The 16489-nt window shown below is 52.6% G+C and overlaps 2 protein-coding genes across 3 annotated transcripts in view; one reads left to right on the top strand and one right to left on the bottom strand.

Moving 5' to 3' along the window:
- On the bottom strand, positions 1-10144 carry SSRP1 (structure specific recognition protein 1). 2 transcript variants are annotated; one of them, XM_036076580.2, is made up of 17 exons: positions 9988-10144; positions 9361-9496; positions 8255-8440; positions 7422-7527; positions 6947-7137; positions 6611-6841; positions 6374-6477; positions 6142-6270; positions 5649-5870; positions 4847-4919; positions 4297-4435; positions 4114-4159; positions 2313-2442; positions 1733-1903; positions 1461-1549; positions 737-923; positions 1-484 (listed from the first exon to the last, which is right to left on the bottom strand). In XM_036076580.2, the coding sequence occupies exons 2-17, from the start codon at positions 9412-9414 to the stop codon at positions 413-415; spliced, it is 2130 nt and encodes a 709-aa protein (XP_035932473.1). In that variant the 5' UTR covers positions 9415-9496; positions 9988-10144; the 3' UTR covers positions 1-412. The 2 variants fall into 2 exon arrangements, with proteins under 2 accessions (XP_035932473.1, XP_077914128.1); XM_078058002.1 differs by having other exon boundaries at positions 9361-9460; positions 9988-10137.
- Positions 10145-10195: 51 nt separating this feature from the next.
- Positions 10196-16489, top strand: part of P2RX3 (purinergic receptor P2X 3) — a 28678-nt gene continuing 22384 nt past the window's right edge. Inside the window, exon 1 of the mRNA XM_036076582.2 lies at positions 10196-12268. Coding sequence (XP_035932475.1) covers positions 12150-12268 — 119 coding nt within the window. The 5' untranslated portion in view covers positions 10196-12149. The remainder of the gene's footprint in view (positions 12269-16489) is intronic.

The raw sequence follows: 16489 nt of genomic DNA, 5'->3' as shown, positions 1-16489 counted from the left end.
TTTCCAAAGTCAGTTCCCTTTATTAAATGTTGATTTTTCACAGACCAGAAATACAAAATAAAAGTAGAAATAGGCCCCCGTTAGGAGCTATAGGCCTCGACCTCACATGACCCCTGCTGCGGCAACCGTGAACAGAAGCCGCAGCCCTAAGGTCGGGAGAGCAGGCCCAGGATTCCACCCTGCACTGCACTGCCCCACCCAATCTCTCCCCAAATGATAAAGAGCCATCCTTGGGAAGCAGAGGGAGACGCCTCCCCTGCTGCCTCAGTGCAGTGCATTCCACCAGGAGAGCTTGTCAAGATGGCACAAAACCCAGGGACTACATTTCATATGAGAAACTGGTACCAAAACATGGGTGGGGAGACCGCAGGTGTGACAGGGCAAGCCCAAGGAGAGAGAATTTTCCTCCTCTCTACTCATCAGATCCTGATGCCGAGTCTTCTGAGCTGGGGGGAGTACTGGCCAGCTCTTCTTCTTCAGAGTCCTGAAAATCAAAGGTCTCTTAAGAGGAAAGGTTTAGAGTCCTGGTTGCCCTCCCAGCAAGCTACTTTTCAGTGGTGAAGGACCCCTAATTCCATACCCGCCCGCCCTCCAAATGTAACACTGGCCTTCAGAACCTCTGATCTGCACCCTTCCATTCCACCTCATTACTCTTACAGACCTACCTACCACAACCGGACCCTAGACATTCACCCCTCCGCCTCAGGTGCCCCTCACCCCCAAACTCTTGCCGCACCTCACTCCGCCTTCTCTTCTTTTTGCTCTTGTTCTCTCCGGAAGAGCTCTCATCACTGGACACAAACTCTTTGCTCTTGAAGCTTTCACTTAGCTGCCTTGATGAGGACTTGGATGATGAGCCCCTCGAGGGTGTTGATTTCTTTTCCATCTTCACCTTTACTTTCTTCTTCTTCTTTGACTTGTCCCTACAGCAGCAAGAGGGAACAGGGCCTGGGCCTTCAGGTTCACCCATCAAATCCAATCCACCCCAAACTTTAACAGGGCTTTTCTCACTCCCGCCCACACTGCCCATCTCACTATAAATGCAAACAGCCAGCCAGGTGAGCCCCAGGTGCCCCAAGGGAAAGCCTGCTAAGTAAATAACCAGAAGAATCAGGGGCCATAGCTTGAAGCAGTCTCACATACACAACTTGTTTGACATCTCTTGCTTTATTTATCTCTAAAAATTCGTGTGAATTATGTTCTGTCATAATTTTTTGTTAATTCCTTCACACCTTCAAATAAAACTAAATCTCTAGGAAAGGGCCCCATTTATCCAGTGACCCCAGGAATTCCCTAGCACATTACCCATACTTGGGCAATTGCCTACCCAGACTTGAAAAGCACTGCCCTACTGCAGTCAGAGCGTATCTATTATCTTTAACACCCCAATTCTCAATCTAGACCCACAAAAATAGATGCCAAAAAAGCACTTACTGGGCCATTTTTTTCCCAACACTCACCTCTTGGAAGACTCACCCCGGCCCCCTTCATATTCTTTCATGGCTTTTTCATATTCCCTCCTGGCATCCTCAGCCTTCCGATCCCACTCCTGTCTCTCGCACATACACACACACACACACATACACACGCACAAAAAAGAGAGAGAGAGAGAGAAGAATGAGGCCTCTTCCCTGATGCAAGCAAAATCTGTACAGAAAAGGTGCACTGATGGCCCATCCCTGCCCCCGCTATCAGCGACTAAGTCCCACCCCTCATCTCTGCTGCCATTCACCTCTTTCTTCTCTTTGGACATTCCCTTCCAGATCTCGCCTGCCTTCTTGGAAAGATCCGTGATACTGATGCCGGGATGGTCTGACTTGATCTTCTCTCGGCTGGCATTGAGCCACAGCATGTAGGCAGACATCGGCCTCTTGGGGGCATTGGGGTCTTTGCCCTTCTTCACCTACATAAAAACCCAAATGCCTTCCAGCCATCTATTTCTCATAGACCCCCAACTTCTCCAAAACAAATTATTTAGATCACGTGCTCGGGGGGAAAAAAATGAGAGGACTAAATAGGCATAGAGCTAGACTGAGAGCTCCCAAGGCCAGGAACCCTGTCTTCCTCCCCCTGCACCCACCACCTCACTCATTAGGGACCCCTTGCCTCAGGCTCCTGGGATAGAAGCTGGTCTCCTAATTCAGATCTCCCAGAAGCTAATTAGCCCAAAGGCCAGAGAGAAAAAATTTCCAAGAAGATACTCGTCAAGGCCAAGTAAGCCCCAGAAGGACCACCTGACAGGCCCTACTGGTGGTGGACAGGAGAAGGTAAAGGGAATGGCTCCCCAACACTCTCCCATTCTGAGTGTGCACCTCCACAGGCTTCTTGCGGCTTTTGCGGTCCTTAGCCACCTTGGCCTTTTTAAGCTGCTTCCGTTTCTTTTCATCCCGGTCACTGTCACCCTCATTACTAGAAGAGCTGGCTGAGGCGTTGCTGTCAAACCTGCCAAGGAGAGGGGGGCTTAGGCCCGGGAAGGAGAGCACCCCATGGCCTCAGGACAGGAGGGAAACAAGTCTAAAGCTACCTGCCCAAAAAGGGGGGAGGTGGGGCCACAGGACAGTCTCCCGTCCACCAGTCCCCACCCTGCTTCCTCCTCGCAGCTGAAGTGGCTTCAGCGGTCCCCTCCCCACACCCGGCCCTTTCTGAACACCCAGCCGTGGCATCAGTCAACCAATGAAACACAAAATAACGAGTGGGCTTCAGCTGCTGTCTTTGCTCATGGCCTGACCCACGTCCTACTCCATCCCCATACTCTTGGGGACAGACACTTGGTCTTATCTTGCCCGGAATACTCCATCCCCATACTCTTGGGGACAGACACTTCCTGGAACACGCCCCAAACACTCTTCACCACTTCCTTTGAGTTAGTTGTCTTAATCCACCCTAGAGTCTTTTCTGATAAAGAGATAATTACTACAGAAAAGGGAACATTTTTTAAAGATAAATAAATATAACAAAATAAAATCCAGGGGCACCTGACCGGCAGTCGGAAGAGCATGCGGCTCTTGACCTCAGGGTTGAGTTCAAGCCTCACGTTGGGTAGAGAGATTACTTTAAAAATACATATATAAAAGGGGAAACTGACGTCTATCCAAGTACGTCCATAACCATATAATTAAGTTCTATCCAATACGCATGGAACTCCTCAGAAGACAGACACTACACCCGTGTGGTGCCGATTTTCAAGGGATTTTTGCAATCATCTGCTCACTGACCTTCATAAGTACGTGGCCAGCAGAACTAGCAGACTCCTATATACATATGCTATGTGTATACACACATACGTACATCTACGTCTCTCTCTATATATAATCTATTTGGGGTTGGGGGGGAGGTTGGGTTTTTTGGCTGCCCAACATTCATTTCCAATTCTTCTGGATAAAGAAATTCTTCCTAATTTTCTGTGGGAACCACCTTGCCCCCATTCAGTAAGGGCTCGCTCCACCCCCAGGCTTTAAGGGTGGGTACATGCCTGCTTCTAGCACATCAGCACACATCCTGGTACCTCAGGAAAGGGCAGTGACCATGCTGTTCACTACTGCCCTGAGAGAAGAGGCACTTCTGGGTGTTAAACCAATTGGATTAAGCCTGCCCAGAGCTTCTGAGGGTCATGTGACACTGCATGGGCCAAACCTATCTAAAAATAAGAAAATCAGAAAAAATAAAACAGATTCCCCACAAACTTTTGAGCATCTGGATCCAGGTACCTGAAGCCAATTATATCCCTGGACTCTCCATTACGCGAACTTACGAAACTCCCTTTTATGCTAAAATCAGTTTGAGTCACAGTACAGCACGGGGGGACCACCATGAGGTTCTAGGTGAGGATACAGAGATTCAACAACTCACCCCAAAAATCCCAGCAAGGAAGTGGGCAGGCGTTGGTTCTTATTCCTATTATCTCCCCACTCTTTTTTTTGGCTTTACCCTGTGCCTTGCCCTTGCAGAGCCCTCGACAATTTCCAGAGCATTTCCGTGCAATACCTCGGTGGAGGTCCCTTTGCCACCTGGGTCAGTAGCTAATGTGAAGACATGAAAAATGTCCAGGTATCTTCTGGTCCCTTAAGTTTATAGGCCTCCACCTCCCCCCCTGGGAGTGGAACCAAAACTCACTCCTCTGCCACGTCTTCCTCCTCTTCACCTGGGTTGAATGACTCATCTGAAAAAGAGCACGATGCATCAGCTTTGCCCCAAATGGAGATCCTGCCCTCTTCCCCAGACGCCCGGCTCTGGCCCCAGGCAAGAGCCTAAGAGCCTGAGCGTCCTCATGCCCCGGCGCTGCTGAGGCTAGCCCACCGGTTTCTTCTCCTGAGTCATCGCTGCTGTCGTTGGCATTCTCTTCCCGGATCTTGCCCTCCTCCTTCATCCGCTCCAAGTAAGCATCGTGCTGGTCCTCATCAGAGTCGGCGTATTCATCGTAGCTTGGGTTCATGCCCTAGCCAGGGAAGAGAGGTGAGTGAGGGCCAACTCACCCTGGTGCCAGAACCCTGCACACTCAAAAGCACGCCCCCCATGCCTGTGAGTAAGATCAGCTCCCAGAAGACCCTGGGGCTGGACTGTCCACACACAGCGACGTGCAGGGCCTGTGCCCGAGGACCTCCTGCCAACCGGGTTAGTCCAAGCCCCTCCCTCTCCCAGCCCCACTGGGGGCTCCTGAGGCAGCCGAGACTGATCTAAGGTCATGCTGAGGAAACCTGCACCGGGAAGGGGGGAGGGTCACACGCACCTCTTTTTTCTATAAGGGTAAGAAGAAAAGAGAGAGTGAAAAAGAAGGCAGAAGAATCCCTGCTCTCTCCACACCCCCAACAGATCAGAAGAGGGTCATCCTTCCCTCACACACAGGTACCTCTTTTAGTCCTCGGTTTTTGATGTTGAGTTTTTTGGCATTGACAAAATCAAACAGCTTCCCATACTCCTCCCTGTGAGGTGAGATGCACCAGGTTACTAGACAGGTGGGGCCCATGCCCAGGGTGGGCTGCACGCTATTCTGACACCCACAGGCCGGGACAGGCTGTGGGGCCTAGAGCTACTGACCACATTACCCAAGCTAACAGCTCGGAGAGCCCCAGAGGATGGTGGTAAGGAAGAGTCAGACACTAGTCTCGAAAGGAACCTGCAGAGTCTCAAGCGTCTGGGAAAGAAAAGGTGGGGATGGTGTGTACCTATTCACCAGACATGCCCACAGCAGGGGGAAAACGTCAGAGAAAGGGACATTTTCACCTTTGTGCTAGTCTGAAATTCGTACTTCACAGGACTGTCGTGAGGATGAAGCGGGAAGATGTCTGGAAGACGTTTAGCCCACAGTGAGCACTCAATAAACATTAGCTGCTGTTTTCTCGGGCACAGAGCTCATTCCAGGAAAGGGAGAGATAGCATTTCCATCATGGGGGGAGTGGAGAAGGGCTAGTACTGAACACATAATATGGGAAACAATTTAAGTACAGAAAGAAAGCCAGGGAGAGGCTTTCAAAGGCTGAGCACTCCAAGAAGGACCAAATCCCAAGGAAGCAAAAGAAAAATTCTGCTCAAGGCTTGAAAAGTTGGGGAAGAGTCACAGGCCCAGAGAGGGCCCCATGCTATGCCAGGCTTCCCGGTAGAGGCTCGGTCCAGACCAGGATGCCCAGGAAGTGACTGGCAGAAGCTCTCACCTCTCAATGCTACTGAAGGTGTACTGGGTGCCCTGCTTGGTCTCAATTTCAAAGTCAAAGGAACGAGTGGTGGTGGTACCACGAGCAAAGTTGACAAAGGAGATCTCATCAAAGCGGATGTGCACAGGTGGCTTGTGGACATAGATGAAGCCCCGCTCCAGGGGGTAGAGCAGTCCTGAGCTCGCCTTGTAGGAGCAGGTGATGCACTGGGCCCCTGAGTGCCTGTGGAGGAGGCCGGGAGCCTAGTCAGTGCCTCCCTCAGGGGCAGGTGGCACAGAGCCAAAGGCGCATCTCTCAGCAGCGACACACATGTGCTCAGGCCCTCGAGTGAGTAAACCCCACTACGCTGCTCTAATGGAGACAACTGACACCCATCATGCTCTGACCCAACCAGACCTCTAGGAGATTGCGTTCCCAGCCCAGGAGGGATTTACCAAGAAGACACAGCACAGTGCCCCCCAGTCAGGCCAGGACCCCAGGCCGGCACTCTCACCCTTGGAAGTTGCCTGGCACTGTGATCTTGCGGTTGACCAGCGCTTTCATGACCCGGCTGACCATCTCGTACAGGGATCCCGACATGTTCTTAGTGAGTCGCCCCTCAAAGCGCTTCTCCACCTCTTCCCTACAAAGAGAGGAAGGCGAGGTCACAAGCATTGCTGCCTTCTAATGGCACACCAGTCTCCTGCCTGGACAGTGGAAGGACAGGAGTTCAGGGACACACTCACTCATTCATGTTGAGAGTCAAGGAGATGTCCTCATCCTTGGAGAAGAGGAGGATCAGGAAGTGGTAACGCGTTTGGCCCTGCTTGATGGGGGGATCTAGACTGATCTGGTAAGGAAGAGCCGACAAGGTTTCACACCAATCAGTGTTCCACAAGAATTGCTCATTAACTAAACACCAGCAAGACCGATCTACTGGGCAAAAACCAGGACGAGATCCAGCCCCCATGGTTTCTGCTTACCACAAAGAACATCTGGCGCTGGTCTTTGTGGGGCAGCAAAAAGAGACGCAGCACCGTGGTATAGGGGATCTTGTAGTCGAAGGTCTTGCCGTGAAGGTGCAGAAAGGTGGGGTAGATCCGAATGTCGTAACGGCCTCGGGGCGTCAGACACTGCAGCTCCCGGAAGATGCAGATGGCGTCTCCGGTGGCCTGGATCACATCCGCCTTAGACAGCACATTCTGGGCAAAGGCCTGCAAAAGTACACACTGGTAGTCAGGCAGCGGGGCTCCTGCTCCCAGGCCGGCCTGGGCCTGCTCAGCACCATCTGCTCTCCAGGCGACCAGGGGAGGCCTCACCTCAACTGGGTCCACGCCATCCTCCTGAGTGGGAGGCACATAGAAGCGCACCTCCATGAGGGACACCTCTGCGTCATCGTTCTGGTGGAATTCCAGTGTCACCTCATTCTTGCCAGTGGTACACTGGGACACATTGCTGAGGGGTATCTCAAAGACCGGCTGGTCGCCAATGTCGAAGGAAAGCAGCTGCCCTGCGGGGAAAGGGCTTATCAACCACAAGCTCCTCCCCTCAAGTCTGCATAAACGACATTCCCACCAGACTGTCGATCCCAAGGACAGGGCACTGGGCTATTTGGTCACACTGTGCCCGCAAGACCAGGCACAGTGCCTCATACACTACTGGTCCTCAATAAATTTACGATGAATTACAAACTGACAGGAAATCTGAAACTGTAGCAGAAAAAGAGCAAAACAAGGTAAAGGCTGAAACCCTTCATCCTACCTTCTCCAAACCTCAGTCTTCCCCAGGACTCACCACCAAACTTCACTGTTCCCCAGTTCCAACCCTTCACACAGAGGTCCTTCTCCATGAGCTCAAGGCGATAGTGAGTTTTGAAGAAATCCGAGAGTTTCTCAAACTCCTGTGGGCAGAGCGGAGAGAGCAGTCCCTGTAAACCCTGGTGGCCTTAACACAAACCTTCTGGGATTCTGAGAAACTGCCCCCATCTACCTTCTATCAGAAACCCAGAAGCTGTTGCCGGGGACTGGGTCTCAGAGTAGGGGAGGAGTAAAGTATGGAAATGACATTCCTGATCACGGGCCTCACAATGCTCTCTGACTTTGGATAGGCAGTGCTTTGATGAAAGTGAAATTAAAATGCAGTAAAGTCTTTAACTCAGTTCAAAACAGAAAAACAAACCTCAAACTAAAGCACTAAGACTCTGAATCTGGATAAAGGCCATGAGCAGAAACCACCGAAAAAATCACTATGGTAGGGGCACCTGGGTGGCTCAGTTGGCTAAGCGACTGCCTTCGGCTCAGGTCATGATCTTGGAGTCCCAGGATCAAGTCCCACATCGGGCTCCCTGCTCAGCAGGGAGTCTGCTTCTCCCTCTGACCCTCCCCCCCTCATGCTCTCTCTCTATCTCATTCTCTCTCAAATAAATAAATAAAATCTTAAAAAAAAAAAAAAATCACTATGGTAGAAAATCTGGAGTCAAAGCACAAGACACCCAAAGCTGAACACTGCTTAATGGCCGCAATGGCCCTGCTCTGAGAAGCCAAAACTAGCAATTACATGGTTATCAAAGGAGCCCCAACTCTTCCTAGAAGATTAAAAATAAACAAGGTGGCCACAAGACACCTCACCGATTCTCGGAAGCCGTCATACTTGTAGACATGGCCATTCTTTGTAAGCAATTTAAGTCCGTGGCCCAGGGCAACACGGCGCCAGATGCCTTCCGTCAACTCCCCAGCCTGGATGTTGTCCACTTTGCCCGTCTTACTATTCTTGAAGATGATACCCTGGCGGCTCAACCTCAGCCGACCATCATTCTGTTGGAAAAACAGGCCCAAATGCAAGGGTACAATACACACTGTGTACGGGGAACAGACAATCCCACCCAAAACCTACACTGGGCTGGCCAGACACAGATGCTGGACCAACAGCTGCAGGGGTGAGGGTCAGAAAGAAGAGACAAATAACCAGGAGATCTGGATCCTAAAACCAAACCCTGGCATCCAAATCCCCTGCAGGTCCTTAGTCTGCACTGGGATGGAGCAGCATGAACGGTCCCTTTCAAACTGTGACCCTAGAACTCCTATACAGACGCTTTTTGAATTACAATGGCTCAACTTAGAATTTTTCAACTTTATGATGGTGTGAAAATGATACGCATTGAACAGAAACCACAATTTGAATTTTGAATATGTTTTCCCAAGCTAGCAACAGGTGGCACAATCCTCTCATGATGCTGGGCAGTGGCAGCTCCCAGCCAGCCACATTATCACCAGGGCTGATCACCAGGGTCAACAACCAATATGCATACAACCATTCTCTACCCGTTCTGTTTCACTTTCAGGACACAATTTAATAAATTACACGAGGTGTTCAAACTTTATTATAGAGTAGACTTTGTGTTTGATGGTTTTGCCCAACTGTACACCAATGAAAACATTCTGAACCTGTTTAAGGCTAAGCTAACCTACGATGCTCATCAGGTTAGATGTATTAAACGCATTTTCAACTTAAACAATATTTTCAATTCACAATGAGCTTCTGGCGATGTAACACCATTGGAAGGGGAGCAAGATCTGTATGCATTGCCTTTTGTTGGGGAAACACCAACTACACATTATCCTCGGGCTCCTTTTCTAAAATAGCAACGTCATCAAAGTAAGCTCTTACTGATGGACAAAAAGTCTACTCCTCCTTCCCTCTCTCGGCCTATACTAAAAGCCCAGGTCCTTCTTACCATGGAGCCTTTCACCTCCTGATAGACGTCGTTGAACTCCAGTGTTTCCGCCATACTGATCTGCCCCTGTTGGCCTCAACTGGGAGCTGGGCCCCAACTCCTGGGTGGGTGTGCAGACACTCAGCAGGTTAGGAATCTGAATTCAAGAGGGAGCTAGACAAACATCAAAGGCAACACCTCACTCGGCCCATGGATGGAGCCAGGTGGCAACCCCTGGCTGAGCCTGGGAAGTCTCAGAATCTCCTCTGCCTGGGAACCTACGGCAGGCCCTGCAGACCTCAAGGAGTCAGGCCCAGCCGGGGCTGGACGACCCGGCCTGGAGTAGCGCTTACAGCCGGACCAGACACCCGCTCGGGGCGCTCCACCGGGCGCCATGGCAACGAGCAGCAGAACCCCGGGACCTGCCCGGGGCCGGCACCTCAGCCGCGCCCCGACCTAGCTCCCAGTGCAAGGTTTCCCTCCCAGCGCTCCCACCGCGCCACGGCCCTGGACCCGCGGCTCCCCCGCCCCCTAAAATGGATTCGCCCGCTGCCCGTGGATTCGAACGCGGAACGGTCCATCTTGAGCGTCCCGCGGGGGGAAGCAGGGCCCGCGCCCTCCCAGGGCACGGGGCCGGCGACCACCCACCTCCTCAAGCTGCAGCCTCGCGACGGCCCAGGTGCGGGCGGTGGGCGCGCTGGGGGACGCGGGAGGGGGGGGCGGGGACAAGGGGGATTGGGGGGGACGCTGGGGAAGCTTTTCCCGCGTGCGCGGCCCCGCGTCCCGCCACCGGAAGCCGTGCATGGACCATAGAGAGGGTGCGCTGGCTAGAGAGACGCGAGCCCGGCCCGCCTACGAGGCGGCCTCCTAGAGCGTCAACCGCTCTGGAGGACCTGCGGGAAGGGGAGCTGCAATTCAAGTCGCATCGCAGAAGGAAGGGTGTAGGGCTCCTTTAAAAATTACACCTCTTCAGTGGAGGACTAGGTTCTGGAGAGAAATTCTGTAGTTTTCTCCTGTCAGACTTCCCACAGACGCGTGTGTGTGTCTTTCCGTCCGTCCTGCACAGGAGTGGCTTCTGTGAGGAGTAGAAAGGAGCCTGTGAGGCAAGAGACAAACATTTCGAGTTGCGGAGGGAAATGACCCGCCCGCACCCGGGGTGTCGGCGTCACGGTGACTGTCCTGCTCTCCCCGGTCACGTGGCTTGAAAGGAGTTCTCAGTCCGCACCCAAAAACTTCACTTCTGAAACCGCGGTGTCGGGGAGGCCTGCAAGAGGCTCGCGAACGGCGGCATCAAGTTCGAGCGCGCGGGTCGGTCACCTCAGAGCCGGCCCTGACTCGAAACCGCGTCAGCGCGGGATGGCAGCAGCCGTGCGCCGCTCCTGCCGCCGCGGGGAGGCCAGGCCTGGGAGAGATGTTCGAGTTTGTCCGCCCCAGCCTTCCTTTGCAGATGGGAAGGCCGAGGCCCAACGAGGATTTGCCCAGGGCCCCAAATCTCCTTACCCCCCTCTAGTTCCCCTCTACATCCGGAACGATTGATGGTACCTGTCCTGCATGAAGGCACTAGGACAGAATTTCTTTTTAAGATTTTATTTATTTATTTGTTTGACAGAGAGACCACAAGCAGGGGGAGCCTCCTGCAAGCAGAGGCAGAGGGGGAAGCAGGCTTCCCACAGAGCGGGGAGCCCTATGCAGGGCTCCATCCCAGGACCCTGGGATCATGACCCCAGCCAAAGGCAAATGCTTAACTGACAGAGCCACCCAGGCGCCCCTAGGACAGAATATTTAAATTCAAGACTTCCCTGACAATCTTAGTTACGCCAGCTTGCTAACGCAGTCCTGGGATAAGAGACAGCAGGAATGCTCTGTGGCTCCCTGAACTCGTGACTTTAACTCGGAAACGGCTATTCCAGCACTGTCTAGCAACATACATTCAGCTGGATTCAGTAAGTACGGACTGAGCTCCCACTGAGTTCTAGGATTTGAGGAAACTAGTAAACAAGATGGAAACAGCCCCAGCCTTCCAGGAGCATGTTATCAAACAAAAGATTCAGATAAGTAAACTCAACAGTACAACAAAGCAAAATAAAACAAAACGCCCCAATGGGATAATGCTGTGCTGCAGGTCGAGCTTCGGCCACTGCTGACTTGAGTTAGGGACGTGAACTATATGACCCTGTATGTGCCCCCGCCCCCCCGGGAGATCAAGAGAAATATTCAAGAGACCCTTCCCCGTGACCCATATGCTATTGGAGGCAACTCAGGAAGGGAGCGGACGGTAGCCGAACTGAGTGGCTTTGGGAAGGCATTCACGAATGAAGGGGGCACCCAGTCCTGGGAAGGCTATTAGGTGGCTGGGGCTGGGGCGTTGCAAGGGGCTTTAAGGAGAGCATGAAGCAGCTGGTGAGCAGGGAAGAAGATGCAGCACAAGAGAACGGAACAGAAAGGGTAGACAGAGTGCAGATAAAACATTAGTCCCAGAGGGCCCTAGCCAGCTGCATCCCAGGCAATCAGGAGCCGGGGATTGGAGACCCCACCCCTGCCGTGACATCACAGGGGAGTGGGGTGGAGACGAACAAAAAGGGGGTCCCCCGCCCTGGCCTTGGACTCTTGGCAGCCCAGAGTGTCAAGGGCAGAGGGAGCCTGGGCACTGAGCTAGGGTTGCCTGACTTAAAGGAACAGGCTCCCCATTCCTCAAGCCCCTCCAAGCTGTCCCCTCCAGGCTTTGATCTCTTTCTCCCTGTCCCAAGGACCTCTCCCCCCTGAGGCCACCACTGGGTCCCTTCTGAGTGGCCCCTGAATGCTCTCTCAGCATGAACTGCGTGTCAGATTTCTTCACCTACGAGACCACCAAGTCGGTGGTTGTGAAGAGCTGGACCATTGGGGTCATCAACCGGGCAGTCCAGCTTCTGATCATCTCCTACTTCGTGGGGTGAGTCCTGTGGCCCTTCGGGTCATAGCAGGGGAGGGCTGCCTGGTGTCCCCTCAGTGTTGCTGTCCAGCTGCCTGACCTGCTCCTCTCTTGGAGGAAACAGTCTCTACTCTGGAGTCCAAGGACTGGACTCTGCCACCCCCATCAGGGATCTGGTCCCCAGATTAGTTCTTTTCCCCAGTAAATGCTCTGTAGTCAGAGAGTGCTTTCTACGCACACACCCCAAGAAGTGGAGTTCTTGCCCTGGTGCCACCCTCCACCAGGAGAGGTCCCAAGTGACCATCTCCCCTCTCCCTTCTTTCCTGCTCCCACCAGAGAACAGACCACCCTCACATCTTCCCATTCTCCTCAGCCAGTGCTTTGGGGTCTCACAAAGATGAGGGAGCACAGGAAACGGGAAGGGACGGCACTGACATGAGGGAGACAGTGATGGGTCGATCAGGTCGATGGTGGGGTGGGAAGGAGAGAACTGGACCGCTTTGGAAGGAGGGATTCCCCTCCTGGCTTGAGGAGACGGTGAAAGAACAGGGCAAGGGGAGAAGCCCTTGTTCTTGGAGGGTAGGACAAAGCAGGGTGTCTGCGCCTTGGGGAGGGGGAGAGACACGGGCACAAATAACTCAATGGAAGAGTTGCTCAGGGGAAAGGTGGCTTTTCTGCACATGATCCAGGGGCCCTCCTCGTGAATCCAGAAACACACCGCTTTGCCAGAAAGCATAAATTCTCTACTGCTACTGACTTTGTACCATATAACCCATCCCAGGAGTTGATTAAGAGCCAGTGATCCGAACACCGCCTCTCGGCTCCCACCTTTAGAAGCATCCACCCCCCCCACCACACACACACACATATGCACCAAGGGCCATGGAGCAGACAATGGTTCCGTCCTTGTTGTGGTCATTTGCACCCACTGGTGGGCACCAGAAATGACAGGCAGAAACCTCTAGAGTTTTCTTTCCTGGTGTGCGGGTCTCTAGTCTCACACTGTTGCCTGAGACAATAGCTCCGTGTATGAGAAACGACAAGCCACGGACAACTGTCATGAGTTAATTCAAGTCAGTCAAAGAGACATCCAGTGTGCGTGTGGGCTGGAGCTGCATGTGCGTGGGCCTCCTTGCCTGAAAGGTCGGGATAGTGTGTGAGCGTGTGCATGGAAAATTGGGCAGGCGTGGATTAAGGGATTTTTTTTTTGCTTTGCATGCTTTGTGGGAGCCAGTAGGACTCATTTCTGTGGCTGCTGTAGGCAAGGCTATACTTCCAGTACTCCTCTCAGGGATATCAGAGAAGGGATTCAAGCTTTGGGGTAGGAAAATGGCCTCGAAGCTTACTTCCAACTTCGAGGTTTTGTGAGGTATGGTGTTTGCAAATGTTCCGTGTCTGCACCTCCAGAGGCTGGCTCAAAGTTGGTTCGTAAATGTTCCATGTTCACATGTACATGCAATGCTCTCACTGTTTATACCCACGAAACGGTATGGCGGTCCAGGTGAGTCCAAAAGCTGCCTCAGCACATCCCTGGCTCTGTTGGCTCCAGGCGGAAGGTTGATGGAGGGCAGACAGCGGCTCCCGGACCAGCCTGCTCTGCTCTCCCGCTGCCCCTGTCTCTCCTTCATTGTGATATGATCTGATGCTCTGATCCTCAGTGCTGGAGCCCGGCCTGCAGAAACAAGCATGAGAGGCTCTTTGGCGTCTTGATATCCAACCCCATCCATCTCCCAGCCTGACAGCTCCCCACGGAGCTGCTCCTTCCAGTTACATCTGTCTAGTCGGTAGCCCAGCCCCCTGGCCTGAGCCCCATCTCTGTGCACATGAGCCCAGGCACCATCAGGACTTCATGAATCCATTGTCTTTAATTTAGCAGAAATTTATCAAGCATTTCTTCATGCCAGGCATTGTGCACCAAGCATAGAACATGGGCAAAAGCAGACAGGGCCCTCACCCTCATGGAGGTTACGATACAAGAGATGCACATTAATCAAACAATCTCCACAAACAAATGTAAAATTGCAACTGCGGCTCAAGATTTGAATAAGAGGTGTACAGTGCTAGGAGAGCTGCTAGTATGGAGGCATTTGACCTGGTCGGGGAGCTAGGAGAAGGTTTTCTGGAGATGTGATGCCCAAGCCAAGATCTGAAGGATGAGTAAGAACAATCCAGGAGAAAAAAGGGAAGAAAGAGGGTTCAAGGCAGAGAAACCCAGCTCTGCGAAGGGAAAGAGCCAGGCAAATGAGGAGAAGAAAAGAAGGTCTCTATGGCTAGAGCAGAGGGAGCAAAGGTGAGGGTGGTTGTAAGATGGGGGTGGGATCACACCCAGCCAGACCTCAGACACCCTCAGAGCTTTCGTTTTTTACACAGGGGCAATGGATGGGAATTCTATGTATGTGTGTGTGTGTGTCTGTGTGTGTGTCTGGGGGCAGGGGCGGGGGGAGACAGACAATGAGATCTGAGCTGGGAAGATCACTCTGGCTAATTCACCAAGGGATTGGAGTGGGTAGGAGTGGATGCAGTGATTGGAGAGGGCAGTGCAGTATATTGAGAGAGATGATGGTGGCCTAGACTCAGTAGAATTTGAAAGGATTTTTAACACTTTAATATTAACATCTAACTAGCACTTGAATCTCTTCCATAGTATCCCTGCGAGGTAGACCAGATGCACGGTCTTACTAGGACACGTGTAACATGAGCCAACCGTTTCTCTTATGCATTTACTGCAGCATGCCAGCTAATTGTCTCCACATGTGCTCTCACCCCTGCTCCAGCCTCAGCTGCTTGTCTGGAGTTGACACCACTTCATCCCTGGTGTCCGTTACCCACCCAGGTGCATAGAGACACCTGTGATGTTTCTCACATGGCTTTCCCAGGGCCCAGGTGACAATCCCCAGTCTCCTCTGCGGGGTGGGACTTCCTAAGAGCCAATCTCTTTTTGGAATCCTATGGCTGCGGAAGACACAGGAGATCCCTGGGGACTGAGTTTCCAGAAGTGCTGGCTGTTCCACAGCCTCAGCTAATTTGCAGAGCCTCCTGGAAGGCAGCTACCTCCCTGCAAACCAGAAGAGGGGCACTCCCGGCCATCTGATGCTCCATCATCAGAAGGACCTGTGGTGGCTGGTGGTGCCTTGGACCCCTCACAGCCCTGCTCTCCCCATCCCTTCCTCCCCCTGCAAAGCCTGATCCACAGACTCACTATTTGCACAGGTGTCCCATTTGGTTCATAATATTCAGCCTCGTTTTGAATCTTTTTTTAAAAGATCTTATTTATTTATTTACTTACTTATTTACTTGAGAGGGAGAGGGAGAGAGAGAGCAGGGGGAGCAGCAGAGGGAGAGGGACAAGCAGATTCCACACTGAGCATGGAGCCTGATGTGGGGCTCGATCCCACGACCCTGAGATCACGACTTGAGCCAAAATCTACAGTCGGATGCCCAACCAACTGAGCCACCCAGGTGCCCCAAGCCTCACTTTGAATCTCATGAAGAAGCTCAATACATAAAGTGGTTAAACAGGGGAGCTGTTTTAGTTTAAAGAGAAGGGCCTGGAATTCCACCTTCTTGACCCACCACCCCATCATTTCAGCCTAGGATAGCACCCTGAGGCATCCCCCCTGAGGCATCCTGTGGGACACTAGGTGACAAGTATGGTGGAAGACCTGTTGGAACCCACCTTACAGATCACTCTTGTCTCCCCCACCCCTGTCTGCAGCTCCATGATGGGGAGACCGTGGAACGAGGACCCCCTTGTTAGAAGCCTCACTGTGACACCAACTAGGAGTGGGGCTTGGACAGGTCACCTTACGTCTCTAAGTCTCAGTCCTTGTATCTGGGAAATGAGTTTAGGAATGCCTACCCCAGGGAGTTACAGCAAGGAGAACTATCATGTCAAGTGCCTTGCCTGAAACGGGAGACCCACTAATAGGGGGCAACAATTGTCACTTCCTAGATCCCCCAACACACCTCCCCCTTCCCCGCCATCCAGTTCACACCTTCCTCAGAGACCCCTCTCCTCCTGGCGCACAGAGCACACACTCCCCACGCCCACTCCCCAGCCTCCTCCCTGACTCCTTGGGGGTGGACAGAAGGGTGCCGGGACCCTGCTCTGGCCTCCTTCCTGTACATCCCACCTGCCAAGGAGCTGCCGCCCGCCTTCCACTCTATAAATAATAAACCAGGAACACGAGGAAAAAAATAAGTCAGAGCAGCAGAGTAAATGCCAAGAATTGAAGGCTTAGT

The sequence above is a fragment of the Halichoerus grypus genome, chromosome 11 (genome assembly GCF_964656455.1).
Source record: "Halichoerus grypus chromosome 11, mHalGry1.hap1.1, whole genome shotgun sequence".
Lineage (NCBI taxonomy): Eukaryota > Metazoa > Chordata > Mammalia > Carnivora > Phocidae > Halichoerus > Halichoerus grypus.
The sequence above is the reverse complement of the archived record's forward strand: the minus strand, read 5'-3'. Positions and strand labels throughout refer to the sequence as shown.